Source organism: Haliotis rubra, unplaced genomic scaffold, assembly GCF_003918875.1.
Source record: "Haliotis rubra isolate DU_JTF1 unplaced genomic scaffold, ASM391887v1 Scf5, whole genome shotgun sequence".
Taxonomy (NCBI): domain Eukaryota; kingdom Metazoa; phylum Mollusca; class Gastropoda; order Lepetellida; family Haliotidae; genus Haliotis; species Haliotis rubra.
The window spans coordinates 2556749-2582262 of record NW_025767190.1 but is presented as its reverse complement, the minus strand read 5'-3'; the positions used below and the strand labels follow the sequence as shown (position 1 = coordinate 2582262).

The 25514-nt window shown below is 39.5% G+C and overlaps 1 protein-coding gene across 3 annotated transcripts in view; it reads right to left on the bottom strand.

Moving 5' to 3' along the window:
- Window positions 1-231: 231 nt before the first annotated feature.
- LOC124291704 (protein FAM149B1-like) overlaps window positions 232-25514 on the bottom strand; it is a 73180-nt gene continuing 47897 nt past the window's right edge. For all 3 annotated transcript variants that reach the window (XM_046728764.1, XM_046728763.1, XM_046728762.1), the window contains exons 3-16: window positions 23727-23865; window positions 22279-22418; window positions 21610-21747; window positions 18737-18904; window positions 16442-16571; window positions 16064-16112; window positions 15643-15755; window positions 14848-14966; window positions 14100-14247; window positions 13553-13663; window positions 13026-13151; window positions 12092-12170; window positions 11685-11801; window positions 232-3626 (exon numbers count right to left, since the gene is read on the bottom strand). In XM_046728764.1, the coding sequence (XP_046584720.1) occupies window positions 3589-3626; window positions 11685-11801; window positions 12092-12170; window positions 13026-13151; window positions 13553-13663; window positions 14100-14247; window positions 14848-14966; window positions 15643-15755; window positions 16064-16112; window positions 16442-16571; window positions 18737-18904; window positions 21610-21747; window positions 22279-22418; window positions 23727-23865 (1615 nt within the window). In that variant the 3' untranslated portion in view covers window positions 232-3588. The remainder of the gene's footprint in view (window positions 3627-11684; window positions 11802-12091; window positions 12171-13025; window positions 13152-13552; window positions 13664-14099; window positions 14248-14847; window positions 14967-15642; window positions 15756-16063; window positions 16113-16441; window positions 16572-18736; window positions 18905-21609; window positions 21748-22278; window positions 22419-23726; window positions 23866-25514) is intronic.

Sequence of the window (25514 nt, the reverse complement as noted above, 5' to 3'; positions counted from 1 at the left end):
ATTAGACTACTAAATGGATTTGGTGATCCAGCTTGGAGAGTGATACCACCGATAGTATGATGTCATACCCGACAGCAAGGGACAGTGCTCATAATATCAATCACTAGTCGTCATATTGGTGGAATAATTCTGAGTGTGATGTTCAACAACAAACAGCTTACAATACACTAGAGATAAACGTGGCATGAAATGTTTCCAGCAAAACGTCAAAACACAACAAACACAGACGTATTTGATAAGAGAAATGTATTTATTTACAACTATGTATCTGGCTGTTCCATTTATTGCACATGGCTACATTGATGTAATCACAAAGCTTTCTTATGTACAACTGCCAGTTCTTCATAACATTCCTAGTAACAGAAATAATCACATTGAAACTTGATAATGAGAAATGAGTACATCGTACAATATGCGTATAAGCCATTAGTTCTTGAACCACATTAGTCCATACAAAGATTAGTCTGAGGATACAGATTATCTACACAATGCTTAAGATTCATAGAAAAGTGATAATTCCTCAATGAAAGCCAATACCTTTCTAAACAATGTCATTTCATCAAGAACATTGAAAATAGTTTCCACCATTATCCTATTTTAATGTAATATCTGCATTGGATCGGCCTTTGAGAAAACAACTACATTTTTTGCATAAAGAAAAGCAAATGGGAGATAAGTGCCCTCATTTTATGAAAAATGAACTGTCATTCATATTTCTATTTTACTTGTTCAGAAAAAAAAAACGAACTTAAGGTTGACTCCAGCAACATGCCAACTTAAGTTATAAATTCTTTACTACAATGCAAGGAGGGCTACAAGTTGCATTAATGTTGAAATACCCACCCTAGTCTAACATGACAATTATTGCTTTTCCATCCTAACAACTCTTGCTGATCTGATTTTATGGAGTATGTACGCCAATCACAACATCACTAATAATGTTTGGCAGCCATATAATCGGATTTAATTACAACCTGATGGAACAACATGTACTCAGAAACCGATTCCCATCACACTGATAACCTATTATATTGTTTTCTATTGTTCTAAACATTTGTCTTTAGAAGCATTTTTCACATGGCAAGTATGTTTGATTACCTTCCTAGTCTCCCAGAGATTACCAGTCATCAACAGAAAGTGTAATATCGTCCGATCATACAGAAAGATTAGGTAACCCGTATGTAGGTGAATCTGTAGTATATATGTTAGTAGTTTTGTTCATGATGCTAGATGAATATAAGGAACGTCCAAACATGTCTGTACAATATTTACATCAGTAGCACTTTCATAGAAACAAATTACATCAAGGACCTTATGCATAATGATTAATGATTGTGGCACCATGTATAAGATGAGAAGAGCAGCACAAGCAACTTGACAGTACAGATGTGGGTCCTAAATCCACAAAGCATATGTAATGGTCCAACCTACTGGAACTACACAGTGTATCATAGGATCCTGAATAACAGAACACATGTCAACATTAACCATGTTCTCGAGCTGGTGGATGTACCTAAGGGCTGCCTCTGTCAACTATAATTTCTGTAACTCAACTAGTTTTATTTACTCTTATGAAACATTTGTAGGTCAATGTGCTGAGATGCAGGAACAAATGTAACAGGGCTGAACCAAAGTCCAATATATCTTAGTAACATTAACACTGAACTTTGACTCAGACTGTATATTTCTGAAGAAAGACCATGATGAATGGCAAATATCATCAGGACATCTTCATGATTTCATCAATGCTTGTTGGGACAATCTTTTGTATCGTTACCAAATTTGAATGAGATCTTCTACATTTCAGAAAAAGAATCAAAGTCCTTGAATATATATTGATCTGAACAGAATGGAAAGTGTTGCTTGCTCCTTTGCTTTCACAAGCAAACTATAATGCAGTTTCAAGAAAAATATTAACAATTTGTTAAATACATTTTATGCCATTTACTCAGTATTGACAGAGAGGTTTGTCCCTGTTAGTTCATATCAAATAATGCTGAGGCTGGGTCAGAAAGGAAAATAATTATTTCAGTGTTTTTCCAGCTTCATAAATAGATAAACCTCCCAAGTCAGAGAAAATTGCTGTATGGAAAACAACCAGGGATGTTACCTGGCCACCCCTCCAATACTGCCGACCTGTGTGACCGCAGGGGCATGGCACCAGCACAGAGAACAATGTCTTTAAATCACAGCAGACAAGGAAGCACTACACAGAAAGGTTCAACAAAACAAGGTACTATGGCCCTACAGATCAACATTACTATATCCCTTTGAAGCTAATGTCATTGTCGGTTAATGTAACCATGATAGCAATATAAACTGACTCAGTTTCTTCACAGCCTCTGGAATACAGATAACATTGTGGCTATCATGGCAGAAGTGATCCTTAGCACTCCATGCTTGTTGAAGAGAAGGCTATGATAAGGATCTGTTGGTCAGAGAGTCTGACCTGGCTGAATGTGTGTCATCGATGTTGATCATGCTCATGACAGCAATCATTGGTTTCCCTGGTTGCGACATGATTGATAACTGCGACAGAAACATCATCCCTTCAATCACTATAATGGCTCTAAGTTGGCATAGCACGAATAAGCGGCAGTTGTCCCCGGTGTGTCAGGTTAGTCGAATATATCACAGGATGCATTATGACAATCACAACACAGCTGACAGATGTCAGATCTACATTACAATACACTAGGCAATATGTCTCACATGGTGATGGGTCCCTGTATCATTGTGTTTAACATTACTGGAATATCTGTAAGCATAGGTCTCTATATTTGCTGTTCAGGACTACTTTGCATGAGGTAAAGATCACATTGAGTAAATGTGACAGAGTTGACGATGATCACAGTAACTGCAGGATGCTCCACACTGAAGCTGGACCAGCAGAGCAACCTATCACAGTCTCACAGAGTCTGTCAAACAAGTCATGTGTGTCTTTCTTTAGACTGAGACAGACAGATGTAAGAATGATATAATAAAGCTGAACAGTGTCCGATCTTTGTGAACATGTTCGGTGGGCAGATGCAACATCCTTCCAGTCTTGTCACTCCTGCAACCCCTGCGTACAGACACTCATGGATGCCTAGGTTTCTGCTGTAGAAAGGCTGAAGCATGAAGGTCACAGTTTTAACACTCCTTATTCCTGTTGAGATTAAAGCATGGACCCTGAGACTATGGACAAACACCTCAACACATCACAGATCTCTTTATACCATTCATTGTTACATGCAGAATACACATCACCTTTCATCTGAAACAGAAACCTTTACCATCCACATTTAGCTTAGCAAGGTAGTGGTATCACATCCTGAAACATGTACTTCCTGTGCAGTAGAGGTTGAAGCAGGAGAATGTGGCACTGACATATGAGCTGGACTGACAGGTGCAGGTGCTTGTGAAGAGATGCCAACTTGCACTCTCTACATAATAGTTTCTCAGTGTAGCTGGCTCTCCCTGTATCACAGACTATGTCCTCATCTTCTGTTTGGTATCACATGTTATATTGAAGGAGTAAGTTCCTTGAGTGTGGAAAGACACAAATGATGGCATGAACTTGCACACTTTGCAAGAAACTGTGTCCTATCAAGTACGCACAGTCCTCCGACGAGATGCATTTGGTGCTGCAAAGCAAGGAAACACACTTATAGATGTCTAGTCACAAATACACATATTATGCATATATATATATGTAATTTTTTGAGTAAAATTGATATTTTATACTTATCCTGACTCATGCTCCTTTTCTATGTCTTCTTCTTCTTGCGAACATAGTGGAACACTTGTATCTCCCTAATTGAAGTTCCCTTCAATGTAAAATCACTAATTAGTACACCATGAGTTACCTCCCTTCCACAAGCGAAGGAACGAGGGCGCCACCTCTACCCATGTGCCTCACTCTCTCCTCATATACTGAGCCCAACATTTGAATTTACAGGGAAATCCAAAGTGTTATTTAGGGAGGATGGGAGGGCTGACCTCATGAGTCAGGGTAAGTATAAAATATCAATTTTACTCTAAAAATTACATATTTTTCCTTATCCTGACTCATGCTCTTTTGCTTGTAGAATCCTGCGGAGCGGAGGTGGGAATATATAATACTTTGGATTTTAATAATTAGTGATTTGAAAAGTGATGATTGTAATAACCCTATGGGAACTTCATAAAGGCACTGAACTGATGAATTCCTGCTGCTAACTTATCAGCTGCCATATAAAGGTTATTACAATGTACTTATTATGATAAAGTATATATAACATTAATACAATGCTTAAGACTAATAGACTTAAGCTTGTTAATATGCTAGTATAAACTCCTTAGAGTTTGTTAGCTAAATTACTTTAAAATATAAACATAGTACTAAGCTTAAGATATGATTAAACTTAAGCTAATTATATAATAGCAAAACTCTTTTAGAGTTTGTTAGTTAATGTACTTATATGATATAGACTTAGTGCTGAGCTTAAGATATGAATAAGCTTTAGCTACATATATAATAGCAAAACTCTGTAGAGTTTGTTAGCTAATATATTTTTACAATATGAGTATAGTACTGTGCTTAAGATATAATTAACTTAAGCTACATATATAATAGCCAAAACTCTGTAGAGTTTATTAGCTTATAGATTTATAATGTAACCATAGTACTAAGCTTAAGATAAGATTAGACTTAAGCTAAATGTATATAGCAACAAAAAACTCCTTAGAGTTTATTAACTAATATACTTTTATGTTATAACCATAGTACTGAGCTTAAGATATAATTAAACTTAAGCTATATATATAATAGCAAAACTCCGTGAGAGTTTTGTTAGCTAATACATTTTATAATGTAACCATACTGCTTAAGATATGATGAAACTTAAGCTAATTGTATAATAGCAAAAACCCTTTAGAGTTTGTTAGCTAAAATACTTATATGATATAAACCTAGTATTGAGTTTATGAAGGAAACCTTAAGCTACATATATAATAGCAAAAAACTCCGTAGAGTTTGTTAGCTAATATACTTATATGATATAAACATAGTATTGAGCTTTGAAGGAAACCTTAAGCTACATATATAATAGCAAAAACTCCGTAGAGTTTGTTAGCTAATATACTTATATAATATAAACATAGTATTGAGCTTAAGATTTGAAGGAAAACTTAAGCTACATATATAATAGCAAAACTCCGTAGAGTTTGTTAGCTAATACAAGTTATAATGTAACCATAAAGCTTAAATTATGATGAAACTTAAGCCAAATATATAATAGCAAAAAACTCTTTTAGAGTTTTGATAGCTAATATACCTATATGATATAAACATAGTACTGCGCTTAAGATATGAATAAGCTTAAGTTACATATATAATAGCAAAACCCGTAGAGTTTGTTAGCTAATACATGTTATAATGTAACCATATTGCTTAAGATATGATGAGACTTAAGCCAAATAGCAAAAACTCTTTAGAGTTTGTTAGCTAATATACTTATATGATATAAACATAGTACTGAGCTTAAGATATGAATAAGCTTAAGCTACCTATATAATAGCCCAAACTCTGTAGAGTTTGTTAGCTTATATATTTTTTACAATCTGAGTATAGTACTATGCTTAAGATATAATTAACTTAAGGTAAATATATAATAACCAACTCTGTAGAGTTGTTAACTTATATATTGTATGATGTAATAATCATTGTACTGTGATGATAAAAAGAACTTAAGCAAATTATATATAGCATGTAGCTATTTAGTACTGTTATAAGATAAGTAGAAATCTGTAAGATTGACTTATCTTCTCCGAGGAACTGTCAACTGTTGTGCGAGGACCATGGGATCGAATTGGTGGATACCTGAGACGTCCTCGGTGATGATATCTCTCAGATAATGGTTGGCAACCACCATATCGGATCTCCAGAAAATAAACCCTCCATTATTTCAAATAACATTGTGTAGATCAATTGTAGAAATTAGCGCTCTAATATCATGAGTATTAAAAGCTCATGGAGGGTCGGATTGTGTCCATCCGTCTTGTATGCACGTAGTATGACAGTTCTGATCCAAACGGAGATATAGTACGTGAGATTTCATTCTGCGTAAGTTGATGATAGAGGAAATAATCTGTTGCATTTTTCCCTTCTGTTTGGTTCGGTGGAGATAATTTTACAGTGCTCTTGCTGGCCATCGTGATAGAATCATCGTATCATGGAGTCCAAGTATGTCATCCAGGCGTGTTCATAAACCTCACTTGTGAGGTGTTGGAGCACTATATTCAGATCCCCAAGTTGGAGGGTGAAACTTCCGTTTTAATTCTCCAATCAGAAAGTTTAAGTAGGTTTACTAACCATCTAGTTGTGTTAGTAGCTTGATTATGAAATTCAGCTGTAGTCTGAGACGCTGTGGATTTAGATCCACTTGTATCCCGTCGTCTACGTTATTAAGCTCGCGAAGTCCTTGACGATGTAGGTGCACACCCAGGTGTGTCTGTCCTCGTTGAACTTTATGTAAAATTGCCTGACTGCCGTGCCTCGTCCTAACTTGACAGGGGAGGTCTCTAACCTGAAGAAAGCAGCCCCATCATGAAAGTTCAGATTAACTGGACTGTAAGGAGGCTTGCTCGCGTTCACTGATATATAGTTGTCACTTGTAACGTAAGTCTTGAACTGTGAACTAAGATCGACCTATGCGTGGAGTCGCGTTGTCCAACGCGGTCCAATCAGAACAAGGCATTTTGATTCTGTAGAATACCCAGCTGTGATGTCACGGTGTAGCAGGAAAAACCTTGTATAAAATCTTGCCGCCGTTGATATTAGCATAATCGCCGGTCTTCACCGTAGCTTCGAAGTTACCCGAAAGTGACCACGTGTTTCGAGGGTTAAAGGTAAACGTATTGAAACCTCGGCGAAATACCTCGCTCTGTAATATTAATGCTGGGTAGATTATTTTCCTGGCTGTCGTGAAAGTAACTTCAGTTTTGAATATAATTCCAACTTCCTTATATAAAGGTACAACAAACTTGCAAGTTGTCAGCTTGTAGACTGTATACATGAATGTATCGTCATAATTGTAGAATTAAAGCTGAACTTGTTGTACATATTTCTTCTCAGACACTTTGACGATTATGAGTTATACTCGCTGTAACAAAGCTGCTGTTCAATTTCGATATTGAATTGTCTGCAGATCTGCGTAATGGTCACACATGTAGATAATCGTATCGTAGTCCGGGATTGCATATTCTAGCAATCTATAACGGAAAGGTTGATTCCTGTGAAGATCTATGAAACGCCGTTGACTAATTAATACAGCGACGTTCTGTGTTGTAAATAGCCTGTGCAATTGTCTTCGCGTAGGCTTATAGACGGCATATGGCATACAGTTGATAGACAACTTATGCGATGTCTTGAACGGACTGACGAGTAGCTATATATGACGAGTGGCTAATATATGGAGACCTTGGAGGAGATTTCCTCGGTGGACGCCAGAGACTTCGCGAAGCTCTCGAAGTATCCATTCTAGATTTTCTGTGTGAGGTAGACTTGAAGCCACTTAGCCTTCGCGACCTTCGCGAAGGTATCGGTCAGAGCCCGATCAGTATATATATAATATATGAGTGCTTGCTTCGTGAACGACCTCTGTGTTCAACAGGAGTGAGTGAGTGTTTTGTTTTACGCCGCACTCAGCAATATGTGGGGTCGGTGAAGCGCTACTCCTCCGTGACGTCCCTTGTAACTGGTGAGGCACTAGCTCCTTCGCGGAGGTGGCCTGGGACTTCCTTAGCGAAGTGTCTAGAATCCGATCAATATATGAGCGTTAGCTTCATACAGGGTGTGGTTCTTGCTGGTTCTGCATAAGTAGAGCCGAGTAGATCATCCTATCATCTTCAGAAGTCGTGTCACGAAATATGGTGATAAGAATCTCATTGATCGTTCTAGATCTATTAAGGCCAAGAACATACGCCTCTGGCGTTTGAACTGTTATGGCTTTATGGTAGGCTGTGTCCACATACTGTGGCACCGCAGCAATCGAGTCGATCGGAGGTAAGGTGATGGCGTCTGCCTCGTCTTCCTTTATCAGGTATGTCTGCGCCGAGTTGCCACTCTTGGAAGGTGAAGAGAGATCTAGGTTGTTTACCATCCAATATCGTATCTCAGCGTCTGAGAAAATGATGCCTCCATCATATTCTATCCCAGCATCGCTGATGAGAGGTTGATGCTCTTCTGATGGTGGACTGTGTATTTCTATCTCTATGTCGGGTGACGCTCGGGGAGACCTGACTGTAGACTTGTGTGCAGACTTGTGTGGTGACCTGTGAGATGATCGACGTGGTGATGTACGAGGAGATCGGCACGGTGAACGGCGCGGAGATCGTGTTGGTGATCTGTCTATGGGTTGACCTTCTCGGAGACCTGTGAGGAGAATGTTGATAGCTTCGCGAAGCTCTTGTGTAGTCAGGTGTCCTTCGCGAAGCTTCCTCTGCGTCCGGTCCTGGGGAACGGCGATTTGACCTTCGCGAAGGCTTCCGTGAGGTCTGATGGTCTGAGTCCGCATCTAAGGATGAAGCCGAGGAAGGTGATGATCTATCCCGCCTTCGCGAAGGCTGTACATCTGGGTCCTTCGTCGAGGTGGTCTGCGACTTCCTTCGCGAAGGTGGCTTCGTCGTGGCTGCTACGCTGATGGGGGTGCCTCTGGGGTGTCGTCTGCGTTGGAACCTTCGCGAAGGCTCAGGCCTTGGGCTGGCTGCTTCTCCAGTCTGTAGTGGCCCTCCATCATGATCATGATTTGCCGCAACAGTTCATCTGGGATGGTCTGCGACGAATTAGTCGGTGCCCTCTCTGCGATGTTAGCGGCGGGGCCCTCAGGGAAGTCGTCTGACGTCAGAGTAGAGACCTCAGGCTGCATGGCGATCTCTGCTGATGTCACTGTAGCTGTCTCCGGTCGCTTCTTGTGGCGTTACGTCGGGGATGATGATCGGCTGATCATAGTAGAGGCCCAGTTCAGCGGCTGGAACAATCTCGGTTGAGAAAGTCCTAGTAGACTTCGTTGATTTCCCCTCAGAGGTCGCGTTGAGATGCAGTAGAAACCCTCTAGTCTTCGGCTGCGACGATGGGATGTCTGGGGAAGCAGGACGCTTCTTGGAGGCGGCGGACTACGTCCCACGCCTCCCTACCACTCTAGCGGAACACCAGACGGGAGGGGGGTCGACCAACAGCAGTAGACTGGCGAGGGGTTCAGGTGTATCAGTCATGGCTAGACTCTGCATACGCGACCTATCTGCTGCGCGTCTCAAACGCAAAGTAATTATTTATTAAAGGTAGAATTGGATAAATGAGTATCGCAACTGCAACGTGAATAACATGAAACATGGCGCAGTACAACTAGGGCATATTAAATGCGGATCAGCAGCAGAATAAAAAACGTAATGTGCAACAGTACAGAATTTTTATCAACGTAATCCACTGAAACAGCACGGGCGTCCGTGCATAAACAGTAGAAACACGACTAAATATCAATATATAATTGTTGAAGGATACTAGCTAAACCTCTATAGATGTCTATACGAGGTAACTAACTAAATATAATCAAAGGATATAGTGTGTCGGGAGACACAGGCGCTCTCACGTCCAGCTCACTGGGCGAAGAAGGAGAGAGTGAGGCACATGGGTAGAGGTGGCGCCCTCGTTCCCGCGCTTGTGGAAGGGAGGTAACTCGTGGTGTACTAATTAGTGATTTTACATTGAAGGGAACTTCAATTAGGGAGATACAAGTGTTCCACTATGTTCGCAAGAAGAAGAAGACAAGCAAAAGAGCATGAGTCAGGATAAGGAAAAATATATATATATATAGACATTCCTCAAAAGAAGTCAAAGGAGTATTGACTGTTTCAAATGACTACAGTTAACCTGTAAGATAACCTCCAATGTTTTTCACATCTATTTCATGCCATGGCTGATTAATTACAGTGATATGAAAACATCATGTGTGTTTTAACTTCTGTTCTGTATCCACTGGTTTATTGTTAAGAGCAGGTGTCATCTCTTAAGAAAATACATCAAATATTGATAAATACTAAACTATTTTTCTATCATGTGATTAATTTCAAGAAGCTAATTTGAAATGACAACCTGTATTTACTTTACAACCTAACCACAAGCCCATCTGCCTCAAGTAATCCAGTAATAGGTATCAATGAGGTGAACAGATATATATTTGTATAGATACTTGTTGTCAATGTTCAGACAAGTACTGAGGAAAATTATTTTTTCAACATGTAAGTCACTAGTTCAAACTGAAGCTTATTTCTTAAGCCATATTGATCTGGTTACACAACCTTGTACAGAAACGACTTTGTGATATCAGAAAGAGTCCAGACAACATATCTCCTACAAACCCAACCAAATTCAGGTGACCCAAGAGCATATAAAATTACAAATGATATGGTCACTTAATATCAAATCCTCTATGACTACCTTGTTTATATAACATGACTCTGTGTACAAGAATGGCAGCTATCACTATATTGTGGACATATTATAAACACACAATACTGTCCTCTGCACATAGTATGATGACGTCCTCTACAGACAACACACCAAGACAGAGGACATCTTATATTGTGGACATACTATAAACACATGATACTGTCCTCTACACATAGTATGATGACGTCCTCTACAGACAACACACCAAGACAGAGGACATCTTATATTGTGGACATACTATAAACACATGATACTGTCCTCTACAGTAACCACACCAAGACAGAGGACGTCCTACTTTATGATGTAATAAATGGTGGAAGACCTTAAAATGTAATATCACAACATGACTAAAAACACTCATTCACACATGATTAATTCACTGAACTGTTCTTGTGAATCTGCAAATTAGAGTATCAACATGTCTCTGATTAGATTGCTGTGAAAGAGGCTCCAAAGGGAGTTAACATTAAAACAACATTTAATCAGGTTTCACCACACAAGTGCTGTTAAGAGAACAATGTTAGTGAGGTCAAACGTAGCGAAGGAATGACAAACTCAGAATGCTTCCTCTATACTATCCTCCATCAGGCCCCACAGCGACACCTTGGCTGAAACATGGCAGGAGGAGGGTGAGCTATGGCCATTCCAAGCTGAGGGAAACTGAGATGAAATGTGGGTGGGGGACAGCTACAGTTTGTACAGGTGATCTGGGGGCCCTTTCTCACTGCCATACAGTTCTACAACTGCCGTAACTTGGTGCATGCTTGTTGGGTAATCAGTAATGGTAATCAACTTTTCCCACTTGTCAGGAGTAAACTCAAAGAGTCAAGCCTGAGCTTGAAGCCTTAAGGTGGTCAGAGTTCAAAGATTAAACAGAGTTGCTTTCTTCTGTTACAAAGACAGACCTCCATTTATTGTGGACAACATGAGAGTGGACATGAAAGGTATCTCTGTATTCATGTGTTCACCAAATAAATATATATATCATTGTTATAATTTTTTAAACTGATCAAGCTTAAATTACAACTGTGGTAACCTAACATCCAAATCTGAATGTTTCACATCTAACATTATTTCATTACATAAATGGGCACAGGTACACTCCTTCAGTACCAAATACTGCAGCATACATAAGTGATGACCCTCTACTCTCCTATAGTACTACACATCAGTAAGCATGTATCAGGAGACTGCGGAGCCTGCCAGGGGTACTCACGCCACTGGTTGTGTAGTGGACTCTCCTCCATCCCTTCATTCTCCATGATGTTCGGTGGAGGGCCGAGGTCGGACGAGTGCTGGAGACTGCTGCCTGTGATTCCCAGAGACTTGCTGCCTACATGACAAACAATGGTACAACAGTCAAAACCAACACAGGTCTACAGCAGTGAAAAGCCCTACCAACAAAACTCCATTATGTCCGCCAGCCATTCAATGTACATGTGTCACAAAAACCAAGCTTCCCGGTGGGAACAATGGCACAGTCAGCAGTTTTACATCAGGAGATCATCATGTTCAACCAGTTCACACCAAGATTTGGTTTTTCTCTGGTGGTCACCCATTTAAGTGCTATTTGATTCTTGGCAGCCATTTTGCCTCCTAATCTCCAGTGGTGAACCAACTTACCATGAAGCATACCCCTGCTGTATCCCAGCGGTGTTGACGACCGCCGCCCTGAAGTTCCCATTTGAAAAGGAGTATCAGACTGAAAGATATAAAACACCATGTTATTCTTAAATCACAAAACAATTAACTAGCAGCCTTGACAAAAGAAATACTGAAACTAATACTAATACAGAATTGTAAAGAAATGCAACCATTCAACAAAAAGGAAACAAAATAGTTTCTGATATGTGATGGTATGTGTGTGAACAAGAACCCCATACTTTCAAGCTAGGGGGGCGGTGGGGTAGCCTAATGGTTAAAGCGTTGGCTCGTCACGCCGAAGACCCGGGTTCGAATCCCCACATGGGTACAATGTGTGAAGCCCATTTCTGGTGTCCCCCGCCGTGATGTTGCTGGAATATTGCTAAAAGCGGCGTAAAACCAAACTCAGTCAGTCAAGCTAGGACTCTCACACGGGGCGTGATGAAAATCCATCAGCGTTTGAAAGGTTATCCGGTAGGGGTGAAACGGTATACCATGGTATTAGTAAAACCACAGTATTTGGCCTTTGGTTCAGTATACCTTAATACAATCCTAAAATTCGATATTTTCGTTTTTTGTACCATCATTATATTAACCTTTTTAAACCTTTTCTAAAATGTCTAGAAATGGAATCATTTTGTCAAAATCTATCTACGTTTGGCTCTTGTTGTCAATTTTCTTCATTTTGATCATATCTCATATACCAAACCGAAGACCTCAATACGTACCTTACCATGGAAAGAGAGTACCATTTCACCCCTATTATCTGAACACTGTTATGATATTTATCAAGTGAACTCAGCACTTTGATAACCCAAGGAATTGTTTCCCAGAAGGCCTATCTTAGCTTAGTTTGGTAACAATACATCAATGCTGTTCAAGTTCTCCTCAGAATGTAACTGTAATAGCTTACTCTCATTGCATGAGTTGTACTGGGCCTCGGGTCGATGGATGGGTTGCTCTTCTCTCGGTTGAAGTGAAGTGTTCGCACATCCTTATTCTCAATAGCACTACTGACTCGTAACGAGCTCATTTTCCGCTACAAAAAAGGAGTCACATAAAAGTAATCATCGTATAGCATTCATAACAGTACATCAGCATCATACATACATTCTCAAAGAGGGATAATAACATGAGTCACTTGCTATGCTCCATTTTGTTTTTAGCACAAACACAGCATTTAAAAACATTGGTTCCAGCAAGGTTCCTAATTTACTGTCGCTGTCTTCATGGTTGCTGTAGATGATAGTGACAACTGTTCCTATGTATAGAAGTATCAGTCACAGATCTGTAATCTCTTACAAGGTGTCCTCCAAACTCAGGAAGATAGCATTCAACTGTGTACAAGTACACTTGCCAGTTTACACATTGTGAGACTTGTTTTAACATAATGTCTTTGTGACATAGTCTCCAATGTCAGACCGAGTGATCAGCACGTACCTTGCCCTTCTCCTGCTGCAGGTCGTAGGCTAGAGGTGGCAGGGCGGTGTTCTTCTGTATGGGAGCGGGGGTTATTCTCTTGATGCTGATACTATTTGGCATCTCCTCCTCCTATTCAAAAAACACAATTTGTAACAGGAACTCACAAGTCATGAAAATCCATTATGCTAATCTGCAAAGTCTTCCAGCCAATTCACAGACTAGTCAAAGCAACCATTGAGGTGTTGATGCCTACGTTCCCCTCTATATGATTAAGTTCTGTCTTTATGTCATATAATATGGGTGGGGTAGCCTAGTGGTTAAAGTGTTCGCTCGTCACGCCAAAGACCCAGGTTTGATTCCCCACATGGGCGATTTCTGGTGTACCCCGCAGTGTTAGATTATTTAGATAATACAATATAGATCTTCTTAAAGCAGATCACCTAAAAGGCACAAAGTCACAACTGCATGTCACTGTAATTTCATTGTCTTGTCATATTCAGCTGTCTGCCAGCTGAATGATTCAGGCTAACTTTATATTTTAGTTGTATACAACCAATTTTCTCACCACACTTGGTGTCTTGGATCTGTCAGGGAGAGGTGCCAAGGCCTTACGCCGACTGGGTAAGGGCAGCATCTTCACACTGGTTGGTCGCTTGCCGATCATGCTGGAGCTAGGGCGGGCCGGAGATACAGACTCCGAATCTGTCGACTCTCTGTTTTAGATGAAACATTTGTCAAAAACTTAGCTAGGAGAGTCTGCATGTTCAACAAAAATGTTTTACATTCATATAGTTGCTATATCCCTTGACATATGTATTGTATTATACATTCACTCCTAACACTCATAAATTATGAGACCCATGAAGATCCGGGGTAGAATAGGTCTTCAGCAACCCATGCTTGCCACAAAAGGCAACTATGCTTGTCGTAAGAGCCGACTAACGGGATAGGGTGGTCAGACTCGCTGACTTGGTTGACACTTGTCATCAGTTCCCAATTGCGCAGATCGATGCTCATGCTGTTGATCACTGGATTGTCTGGTCCAGACTCGATTATTTACAGACCGCTGCCATATAACTGGAATATTGCTGAGTGCGGCGTAAAACTAAACTCACTCACTCATAAGTTATGAAAATATATCTCACTGAACTGTGAGTCAAGCGATCAAAAAACATCTAGAAACTTTTATTGCTGGCAATGACTGACTTTTACCAGAAGCAAAATCTTGTGTCATATTCAAATACAAATTGAGAATGGACATAATAAACTCCATAATGGACATAAAACTGTTATATAATGGCAAATAATCTTACGGTGCATTCTTGTTTTTGAGAGTAACCCTGGAGATCTGAAGACAATCATCTATGGACTTTTGAGGGTCTGTTGTGCCGATGTGTGTGTGTGCCCGCTGTAGAGACAGTGCTTGGAACTGCTGCAATGAAACATTGACACACTGGTACAGATTCCACTGGCAATTACCACATCTTGTAGTTATAGCAATAGCTGATGTTCAAAATTCACTGACTTTGGAAAAATGAAGATGATATTTTCTTCAAGTGTATTCAACAAATGATGCTCTCCTTCTCGTCATCCATTAATCCAGTAAACTGGATTCCATCTGGAATTTCAGTAATCAACTCTCTCACACAATGCATCATAACAAATACAGAGGAGAGATGTATTATCTGTACCTCAGTGGAAAGATATACGAAATACAAGACTGTGAGCACAAATTGGCTTGACACTATGGAAAAGATTCCGACACAGCTTCCTATTCACAGGTAACCATCTCCTGCCAGACACAATATAGAATCCCAAAGATGAATATGAAAAAAGTGAAGTCAAATGACCTTGTAGCAACAGAGGTTGCTACCCATCAATCCAGCCGAGTGTCATCGATACACATGAAAGCCCCATATATGGTGTCATATCTGTCAGATTATCTCCCTTTAGATGAAGGATAATAAAAGGGAATTGCACAATTTAACCAATGCAAAAGGTTGTACTGAAATTAAAAGTAATTTAATTTCTTCAGGTGTTATGTCATGACTGATGATATAGGCTTATCAAGTGGCCTGTAGAAGCACAATGAGTTAAGGTGTACGTACTCTGGGTTGCATCAAGCCCATATAGGAGGACTCCCTGGTTGTGCGGCCTGGGTCATGCAGGCCGATGGGCGACACATGGAACCCTGATGAAGGCACTAGATCTTGTTTGGATTCTAGAAAACAGCAACAAGTATTGTCACAACAAAAATAATACCACTGCTCACATCTAAGCATAAATTGAATGATTACATGTAGTGAAAGTGGCATGTCAATGATTACTAAGAAACCTTATGGATAACAACCCGTTGTAGAGCTTGGCCCTCATCACATGAATACTTAGTGAACATTCCAAGTTAATATATGTATATGCTCATATGTCATCACGTTCTTTCAACTACCAAATGCCTATCAAACACTTGAATCATAATGTCTTCTACAAAGTAAACATGTTTTCTTTTATTAAGTTACAATTCAAACATACCTATTAGATTGGAATACTCCTTAATGATTGGCCTCATCCAGGAGATGATCTGAAATAATACATGCATGTTCAAACTTTTACAACTAAACCAAATCACTTTACTGTCTCAGTAATCAATATATATATTATCAATGACTAGCCTGATGTTGTTGATCTGTCAGAGATATCATAAAGGATATATTTCTTAACACTTACCCATACATTCTTATCGAACCATGCACTTAGTTGTTTCTGTTTCATTAAAAACTTTGAGACTGATCTTGGTACGTAAGAGATCTAGGTACGTAAGAGATCTTGTTACATAACAGAAAATGTTAAACATCCACTGTGACCCCCATTAATTCACCATGGGTTGTATCACTGGGTGATTTCCCTCACCTCATTCCACATACAGTCGAACACGGAACTAGCTACGCTATCTTTGACACAAGCATTAGGGGTGATGGGGGGATAACCTATCCGTCGTCGTCGAGGGGTGATCTGCTTCTTGTGTTCAGAGTCTTCGTGGCTGTAACACAGGCAACACACTTACAATGTCAGACTGATGGGTGATATGTACAGTGATATTTGGCTTGTGATTGTAACTGTGATACCTGGAAAGAATATGTAATGTGATACTAGGCTCATGACATGATACAAATAGCAATACTTGACTCATGACATGATACATATAGTGATACTTGACTAATGACATGATATATATATAACGATACATGACTCATGACATGATACATAAAGCCTTACTTGACTCATGACATGATACATATAGCCATACTTGACTCATGACATGATACATATAGCCATACTTGACTAATGACATGATACATATAGCCATACTTGACTCATGACATGATACATATAGCCATACTTGACTAATGACATGATACATATAGTGACAGTTGACTCACGACCTGATACATATAACCCGTGAAGGTCTGGGTTATAATTAATCTTCAGTAACCCATGCTTGTCGTAAGAGGCGACTAACGGGATCAGGTGGTCAGGCTGTCTGGATCAACACATGTCATCATATGCCAATTGCGTAGATCAATGTTCATGCAGTTGATCCCTGGATTGTCTGGTCCAGACTCAATTATTTACAGACGCCACCATATAGCTGGACCATTGCTGAGTGCGGCGTAAAATTAAACTCACTCACTCACATGATACATATAGCAATACTTGATTCATGACATGATACATATAGACATATAGCGATGCTTGACTCATGACATAACACATATAGCGATACTTGACTCATGACATGACACATATAGCAATACTTGACTCATGACATGATACAAAAAGTGATACTTGACTCATGACATGACACATATAGCAATACTTGACTCATGACATGACACATATAGCGATACTTGACTCATGACATGATACAAATAGTGATACTTGACTCATGACATGATACAAATAGTGATACTTGACTCATGACATGATACATATAGCAATACTGGATTCATGACATGGTACAACTAGTGATACTTGACTCATGACATGATACATATAGCGATACTTGACTCATGACATGATACACAAAGTGACACATTGACTCATGACATGATGCTTATTGTGATACTTGACTCATGACATATATATACCGATACTTGACTCATGACATGACACATATAGCGATACTTGACTCATGACATGATACATATAGCAATACTGGATTCATGACATGATACAAATAGTGATACTTGACTCATGACATGACACATGTAGCGATACTTGACTCATGACATGATACAAATAGTGATACTTGACTCATGACATGATACAAATAGTGATACTTGACTCATGACATGACACATATAGCAATACTTGACTCATGACATGATACATATAGCAATACTTGACTCATGACATGGTACAAATAGTGATACTTGACTCATGACATGATGCATATTGCGATACTTGACTCATGACATGATACATAAAGTGACAATTTGACTCATGACATGGTACATATAGCAATACTTGACTCATGACATGGTACAAATAGTGATACTTGACTCATGACATAACACATATAGCGATACTTGACTCATGACATGTACAAATAGTGATACTTGACTCATGACATGACACATATAGCGATACTTGACTCATGACATGACACATATAGTAATACTTGACTCATGACATGATACATATAGCGATACTTGACTCATGACATGATACAAATAGTGATACTTGACTCATGACATGACACATATAGCAATACTTGACTCATGACATGATACATATAGCAATACTTGACTCATGACATGGTACAAATAGTGATACTTGACTCATGACATGATGCATATTGCGATACTTGACTCATGACATGATACATAAAGTGACAATTTGACTCATGACATGATACATATAGCGATGACGTTCTATGTATAGTCATGGTGACTTGGTTCACAATACATATTGTGATATACCATTTAGTCAGTTTTTGCACGACAGCCACTGTGTCAACCAGTTTCAGCTCTTCTGAATCAAACTATGACTGAATACATGGTGTATCATGTATCACAGCAACAGATGTGATTTCATAACACATTACGGTAATACAATTAAAATTCTGACACCCTTAATCTATAGACACCTATATCTCCTCTCAAGGTTACAGAAAGAAGTTTGAAAGCATAAACCGGTACTTACACATCCTTGTAGTCGATGGCAATGACCTCCTCGTAGTCACCATCTTGTGCCAGTATTTCCTCGAAGAGATAGGCATACTCATTGTTGGAGTATTCCCTGTCTGTGTGGATGGCAGCAGCATCAACTGGCGCCTTCATCGCCTTCATCTGTCTACCTGTTACACTGAGCCTGCAACAACACACCATGCTGTCAAATACACGTGTGGGGTTGGTTTGTCTGTATATATCTGTACTGTGCACTATGAAGATGTTCACTTTTTCTCTCCTTTATCTTTCATTTGTAACTTCTTAAATCTAAATCAGAATATGTTACCCTCAAATCAAATTTTGTCATTTAATTATAGTCTGCATCACATCAGGATGGTTAAGTGTCAAAGAGTTTAAGTGAAAAATAATGTGATTAATACACACACACTTTCATACAATCAGAACCGTAATGGAAGAACAATACTGGGATTCAGGACTAGAACAGCTTCCCAGCGAACTATGCTGGATTGTGTCACTATATCTGGACTGTCTGGTAAGGACTTGATTGTTTACAGACTGCCATCATACACATGATACAGTTGGAACACTGCTGAGAGGCATGAAACCATCATCACACACACACACACACACTGTAATGGATGAATCTGCTTTGATATGAGGCTTATAACCATATGGTTTTGTAAACATGTTTTGTCACTAAATGCTAGCTTTCATGAATCAATTCTTTTGAACATAAAAGGGAATGTGACGGTCCTAAGACACAGCAGGGCCAAGATTCTAACTATACTAAAAGAACAAAATAAATTGTATGACTTGTGAAGAATAGAGATTGGACAGAGATTGGCAAAACATCTGTTGCTATGGCAGCCATGACATATTTACTGGTTGTACACTACTGTAACTAGATATGTGAAAATTTATCACAATGTCGTGGAACAATAAATTGAAGTATTTTCTGTGTAAGGAATTACCAATGAATCCATTGTTGGGATAACCCATGTAGAGTCTAAGCTTCATAAAGCTTCAACATAAAAAAGATCAATAAAGGGGGTTTGGAATGAAACGATGATTTAAAGTTGAAATCCTAAAAAGGTCAGGACAAGTTTTCTTAACATCTATATGTTGTAAATAAAGTTACACATTGTCCTATTCACTACTGTTACATATGACAATGTCATGGTGATGTTTTCTCACTCTAGTAATCAGTGGCATTAAACTTCATAAGGTTTATCAATATTTAATTCAGGTTTTACAAGCATCACACCTCTACATGTGGACATGAAACAGCCTAAACATGCCGTCATCCCCTGCTTAGAAAAATCCATTTGGCCCCGTAATAAGTACAATCTCAATTACATGTTACAGCGCTTTACCATAATAATAGTAATCCAGACACTTTTATTTTTCACGGAACAGAGGAGAAATGGGCCTGTTGTAAAATGTCAGCCATTGATGGCAGGAGCTCCGCCATGGTGACAGAACCCCAACAGTTTTTAATCCCTTATGTAACTAGGTGTGAAATGTGTAAGTTCACAGACAAACAGCTGTCCTTCAGGCTGCTTAACAGCAGGGGCCAATTGTCCCCATATTGATGGAAATTGAGAAGTAGTTCAAGTGAAACGTGCCTCTCACACAGAATACTCGTCTATGTCCCATGGTTGCCATGGTGAACATGTCAACAGCATCAAAACACTGACTGCTAGCTTTTGTTCAGGTGAACTTTTTGTTTGATGTAATTTAATGTCAAGCAAAAACAGGAATTTAGCCAAGATATTATCGATAAAAACTCTTCAATGGAACATTTTTTTTCTAAACCCAAGAAAATTTCCAAATGAAATACATTTTCCAACAAAACATTATTTTAAGCCTATTGCTTTCTTCTCCTCTGACAGTCCTTACATTTCTGGATACCACACTGTCATACAAATATTTACTTAATTGACAGAAAGAGTTTGTTTCTCAGTGTCTCACTGCCAACAAAGACACATTCAATATTTGTTGTATTTTTTACCCTGTATTTAATTTGGATCAACTATTCAACTAATATTAATATAAAAGAAACAGTATATTATGACATCCATTGAATATAATTATGCCTGCACAAATGATACATTTGATTTGGTGTTTTCCTTTGTTTGTTAGTTAGTTTTGTTGTTATTTTGTTGTTGTTGTTTGTTTAATGTCCCAGCTACAAGGCTCAAGCCTGTAATACTCCTGTAATACTCCTGTAATAATCCAGTCTGGACCAGATAATCCAGTGAATGATATTATGATCAACTATCCATGCATTCTGAGTACAATGCCTTGCAATCACAGAGCCTGACCACAACATCCATTAGCTGGCCACATACGATTGGTCTTGGATGCTAGTGATCGATCCTAACCCAGGAATCCCCAAGGGGATCAAACATTTGTAGAAATGTTTTATTTGCTTTTTGTTTTATGTAGCATTCAGCAGTATTCCAGGAATATTTGTTGGTTAACAAACATCACAATCCATCAGAATATAATGAATACCAGTGGCAAAGCTTGACCCAAATTAGTGGACTCTTACAACAAAGAATAGACTGCTGGCCTCCCGTGCTAACTCAGATACTCCAGAAATGTGCAGTTCAGAGGACAACATAATATTTTTTCTCCTTCTCTTGAGTGATTGGGCTTAACCCACTTTCAAGAGTATTCCATTTATATCACTGCATTTCAGCTTGATGAGACACATTGCTGGGACACACATGGATTTTGATTCTCAGCATGGTGAATAATGGTTCCTGAGATGACTGGGCCACCCTTGACCCAATGTTTCCTTTGAACTACTGATGACCATCAAATCCAGCATGTCCACAACAGTGTTTCCCTAACAAACACAACACACCCCTTTCAACCTACCCCTGAGAATCAGCTGATATGGAGATGTCGTTGTCTGTGACGTCAAGGAGCAGCCCTGGTGAGGAGAGTCGAGGGCTGTCCTGGGGGATCTCCTGAAAACCTTCATCCTGGGGCACCACCTTCTGGGTGCCCAAAACCCTGCAACACAGGTGAAAATGGGGTTTAACATTCCGTTACAGATCACTGCACTTATAAGCACAAGTCTATGTGTTTGTGGCTCCTTGTACTTGTCCACACCAATGTGAGTTTTACAGTTTACACTGAGACATCTTGCTGCAGTTTTATCAAGAACACCCCCACAGTGACAGTAGCCTTACACCGGGCTCACCTTCGCTGTAACCCCTTAATGCAGAAAGCCAAGCAGGGTAACAAGTACCATCTGTTAGTGTCTGATATGACAACATCAGAACTCAAACCTCTGTCCAGGCAAAACCTCTACCCCCAACATCATGAGGGGGGTCAATACACAGGCATTTGTCTACCATGTCCAAACATGGTACCATGACATCTATCAACGCCATCTCAAATATAAATTAATATTATTTTGGAAAAGAAAACACAGGAAAATTAACACTCATAGTTTGATCCATGGCACCAACAAGTCTAAATAACAAAATCTGAAGTAATGCCTGAACTAATGACAATACACAGGAACAGCCTAGCACCTACCTGAGATGAGGAAAGTGTGTGCTCCAGTCCTTACATTCCTTGAATATACTGGATGGGTTCTCACTGCTTCCTTCAAACAGGAACCGCTCAATCTCATCAAACAGCTGGTTTACTGTTTTTGCTGCCTGTCGGTCAAACTCCTGAAAAGACAACAGAGGTGCATCAGTGACGCAACAGGATTGGAGCTCCCATGGTTCCATCAGCTAAGACCATCATGATGACAAAAAACATCCCAAACCCCACCTTTTCAAAACTATCAATAGGATTTGTCCACAATAGTCAGCAATAATGTGACAAGTATTACCTGACTGGGACTAGGTAAACCAGCTGAAGCTAGACATATGAGAGGTCACAGTGTCAGGTAAGATTTCAGCTGGCAGGTCAGTCAGTGCCTTGCTTTGAACATAATGTCAGGCACAGTACAACATGCCAGCTTAATGTCAGAGGAACTCACATTGATGTATGTTATGGACAAGGTGAGACACTGGTGAACCCAAAGGCATAGTGATGACTACCAAGCAAAGTGTTGCAAGGGCCCTGGGGTCCTGCTCCTATAACATTTGAATCGAGGGACCAATTTAACATTAGGGTTATGACAAGGACCAGTTAAGACTGTGACTAGGTATGACAATGACATAGTATGCCATGAAAGGGACCAGCTGTTCCAAGAACCAGTTATGACAGAGACCAACCATGACAAAGATCAGGTATGAGTGAGTGAGTGAGTTTAGTTTTACACCGCATTCTAGCTATATATGGTAGTCTGTAAATAATCGTGTCTGGACCAGACAATCTAGTGATCAACAGCTTGAGCATCGACCTATGCAATTGAGATCAGGTATGACATGACAGAGACCAGCCATGACAAAGATCAGGTATGAGTGAATGAGTGAGTTTAGTTTTACACCGCATTCTAGCTATATATGGTAGTCTGTAAATAATCGTGTCTGGACCAGACAATCTAGTGATCAACAGCATGAGCATCAACCTATGCAATTGAGATCAGGTATGACATGACAGAGACCAGCCATGACAAAGATCAGGTATGACATGACAGACACCAGCCATGACAAAGATCGGGTATGACATGACAGACCAGCCATGACAAAGATCGGGTATGACATGACAGACACCAGCCATGACAAAGATCGGGTATGACATGACAGAGACCAGCCATGACAAAGATCAGGTATGACATGACAGAGGCCAGCCATGACAAAGATTGGGTATGACATGACAGAGACCAGCCATGACAAAGATCAGGTATGACATGACAGAGACAAGCCATGACAAAGATCAGGTATGACATGACAGACCAGCTATGACTGGGACGAGTTAGGACAAGAAGATTAAAACGCAACCAGAGGATTCTTGTGGGCCTCACAGAGGCAACAGATGCAGCTGGCTATCTGTGTATAGGACTGTTGTCAAGGAGTTGATGTACTCACATCCCAGGTGCAGGAGGAGCCCAGACTGCTCCTCTCCGTTGTGTTGCCAGTCGTCCATCCTCCATGCGATGCAGACAGCGCGCTGTGTGTCTCGATTGTTGGGGATGACCGCCCACTGCTGGCTGGGGTCGTGTTGAGGCTACAAGGTAGATTCATAAACTATCAGTACTAACCAGATAAACAAATACAATTACAAAATACATCTTAATCGCCTCAATTTACTTTTTTGCTTATATATCATAATTTATGAACAGTGCACTGATCAAAGTGGATTCAATACTCAGTATGCATGTGTCCTCTGTACAAAAATGCCTGTGAAAAATGCTCAAACAGTATTATAGAGTTATGACACAACAAATACTAAGGCTGTAACGATTCACTCGCATATTCCGTGAATCAAACCGTAGCCCTTCATGAATTCAATTCGTTATTCGTGGTCACGAGAACCGAATATTAATGAATATTTACGATTATTTTAAGGGAGCATGTTTTACTTGAACCCTTATGTCCTTTCCACAGTGAGATATGCAAGAATGGAATATGTACTAGCATTGCAGTAGTGCAAGTCATGTTAGTTTGCCAAGACTTCGCATGGTACTGTCAATTATAACTATTACATACCAAATTTGAGTGTCATGAGATCACTGGTTATTGCAGTGACAAATTAACACTGTCAACATGGCCGTTCCATATTGTACATCAATCACTTAACTACAATATTGTATTCGTAAATAATTATTCGTATTCGTTACCCAATATTCATGATACGTATCATATTCGCCACATAGTGTATTCATTGCAGCCCTTCCAAATACAGTATCTTAAGAGGTATTGGCCTATTTCAATTCCTTATCATTTTACAAAGTATTTCAGGTTAGAAATATCCCCCCCTCTCATGAAACTCAAGAAATTGTTGAACACAGATGGACTTGTCCATGTCAGTGATGCAACTCTTAAAGCTGGCCTTTCATAGTTCTGTTCCCTTAATGACAAGCACCAAGGAGTACTATTAGGTGCAATCTTTGGGTATTACACAACCAAGAGACCAAACTACCAACTTTCTTAAATGTCTTTCATTAATAAACAAAACTTGTAAAAAATAAAATATTTTATCAGCATAATGTAATCTAATGTTGATTAAATATAGTGGAGGGGTCATTGCACCATGTTAAAAATATGCATGTCAGTAAAACCATTCAGTTTAACATTAGTGAATAGTGTAGGCAGGTACATAGCACAGCATGTTTGGATGTACCTAAACCAAATACAGGGGCAGGCTAGCATATGTTAACAGGACACATGAGTAATTCTCATTTCAGCCTCAATATGTATTTTTTAACACTAAAAGGTCTGTGAGAAAACGTAATGAGTCAATAAATGAATGTCATATTTATTCTGCCCGTCAAGCATGTTTTATGCTCCTCATGTAGCTACTGCACAGCACTATGCATGGTCACAATGTCCACGCCCAAAACTGTTGGCCTCAGCATGCACAGCGCATTCACTTAAACCTAATGATTACGGCAGGTTTAGTAATTGGGCTTCAATAATGGAAATATCATCACTGAATCAATAATGCTATCAGGATGGATAATGATTCTCATTAAACTAATCACTGATGCTATCTCATACAATGCCATGGTGCCTTTTTCAGGATGATTAAAGTGGTGACTTGAATATTGAATAGATCTCACTGGGGTGGGTATTGTGTAGAAGCAGTCACAAACATTAGCTCTTAGGGAAGAGCGAGGGTAAACTTTTAGGTAATGGTGGTAAGGAAGGGAAGAA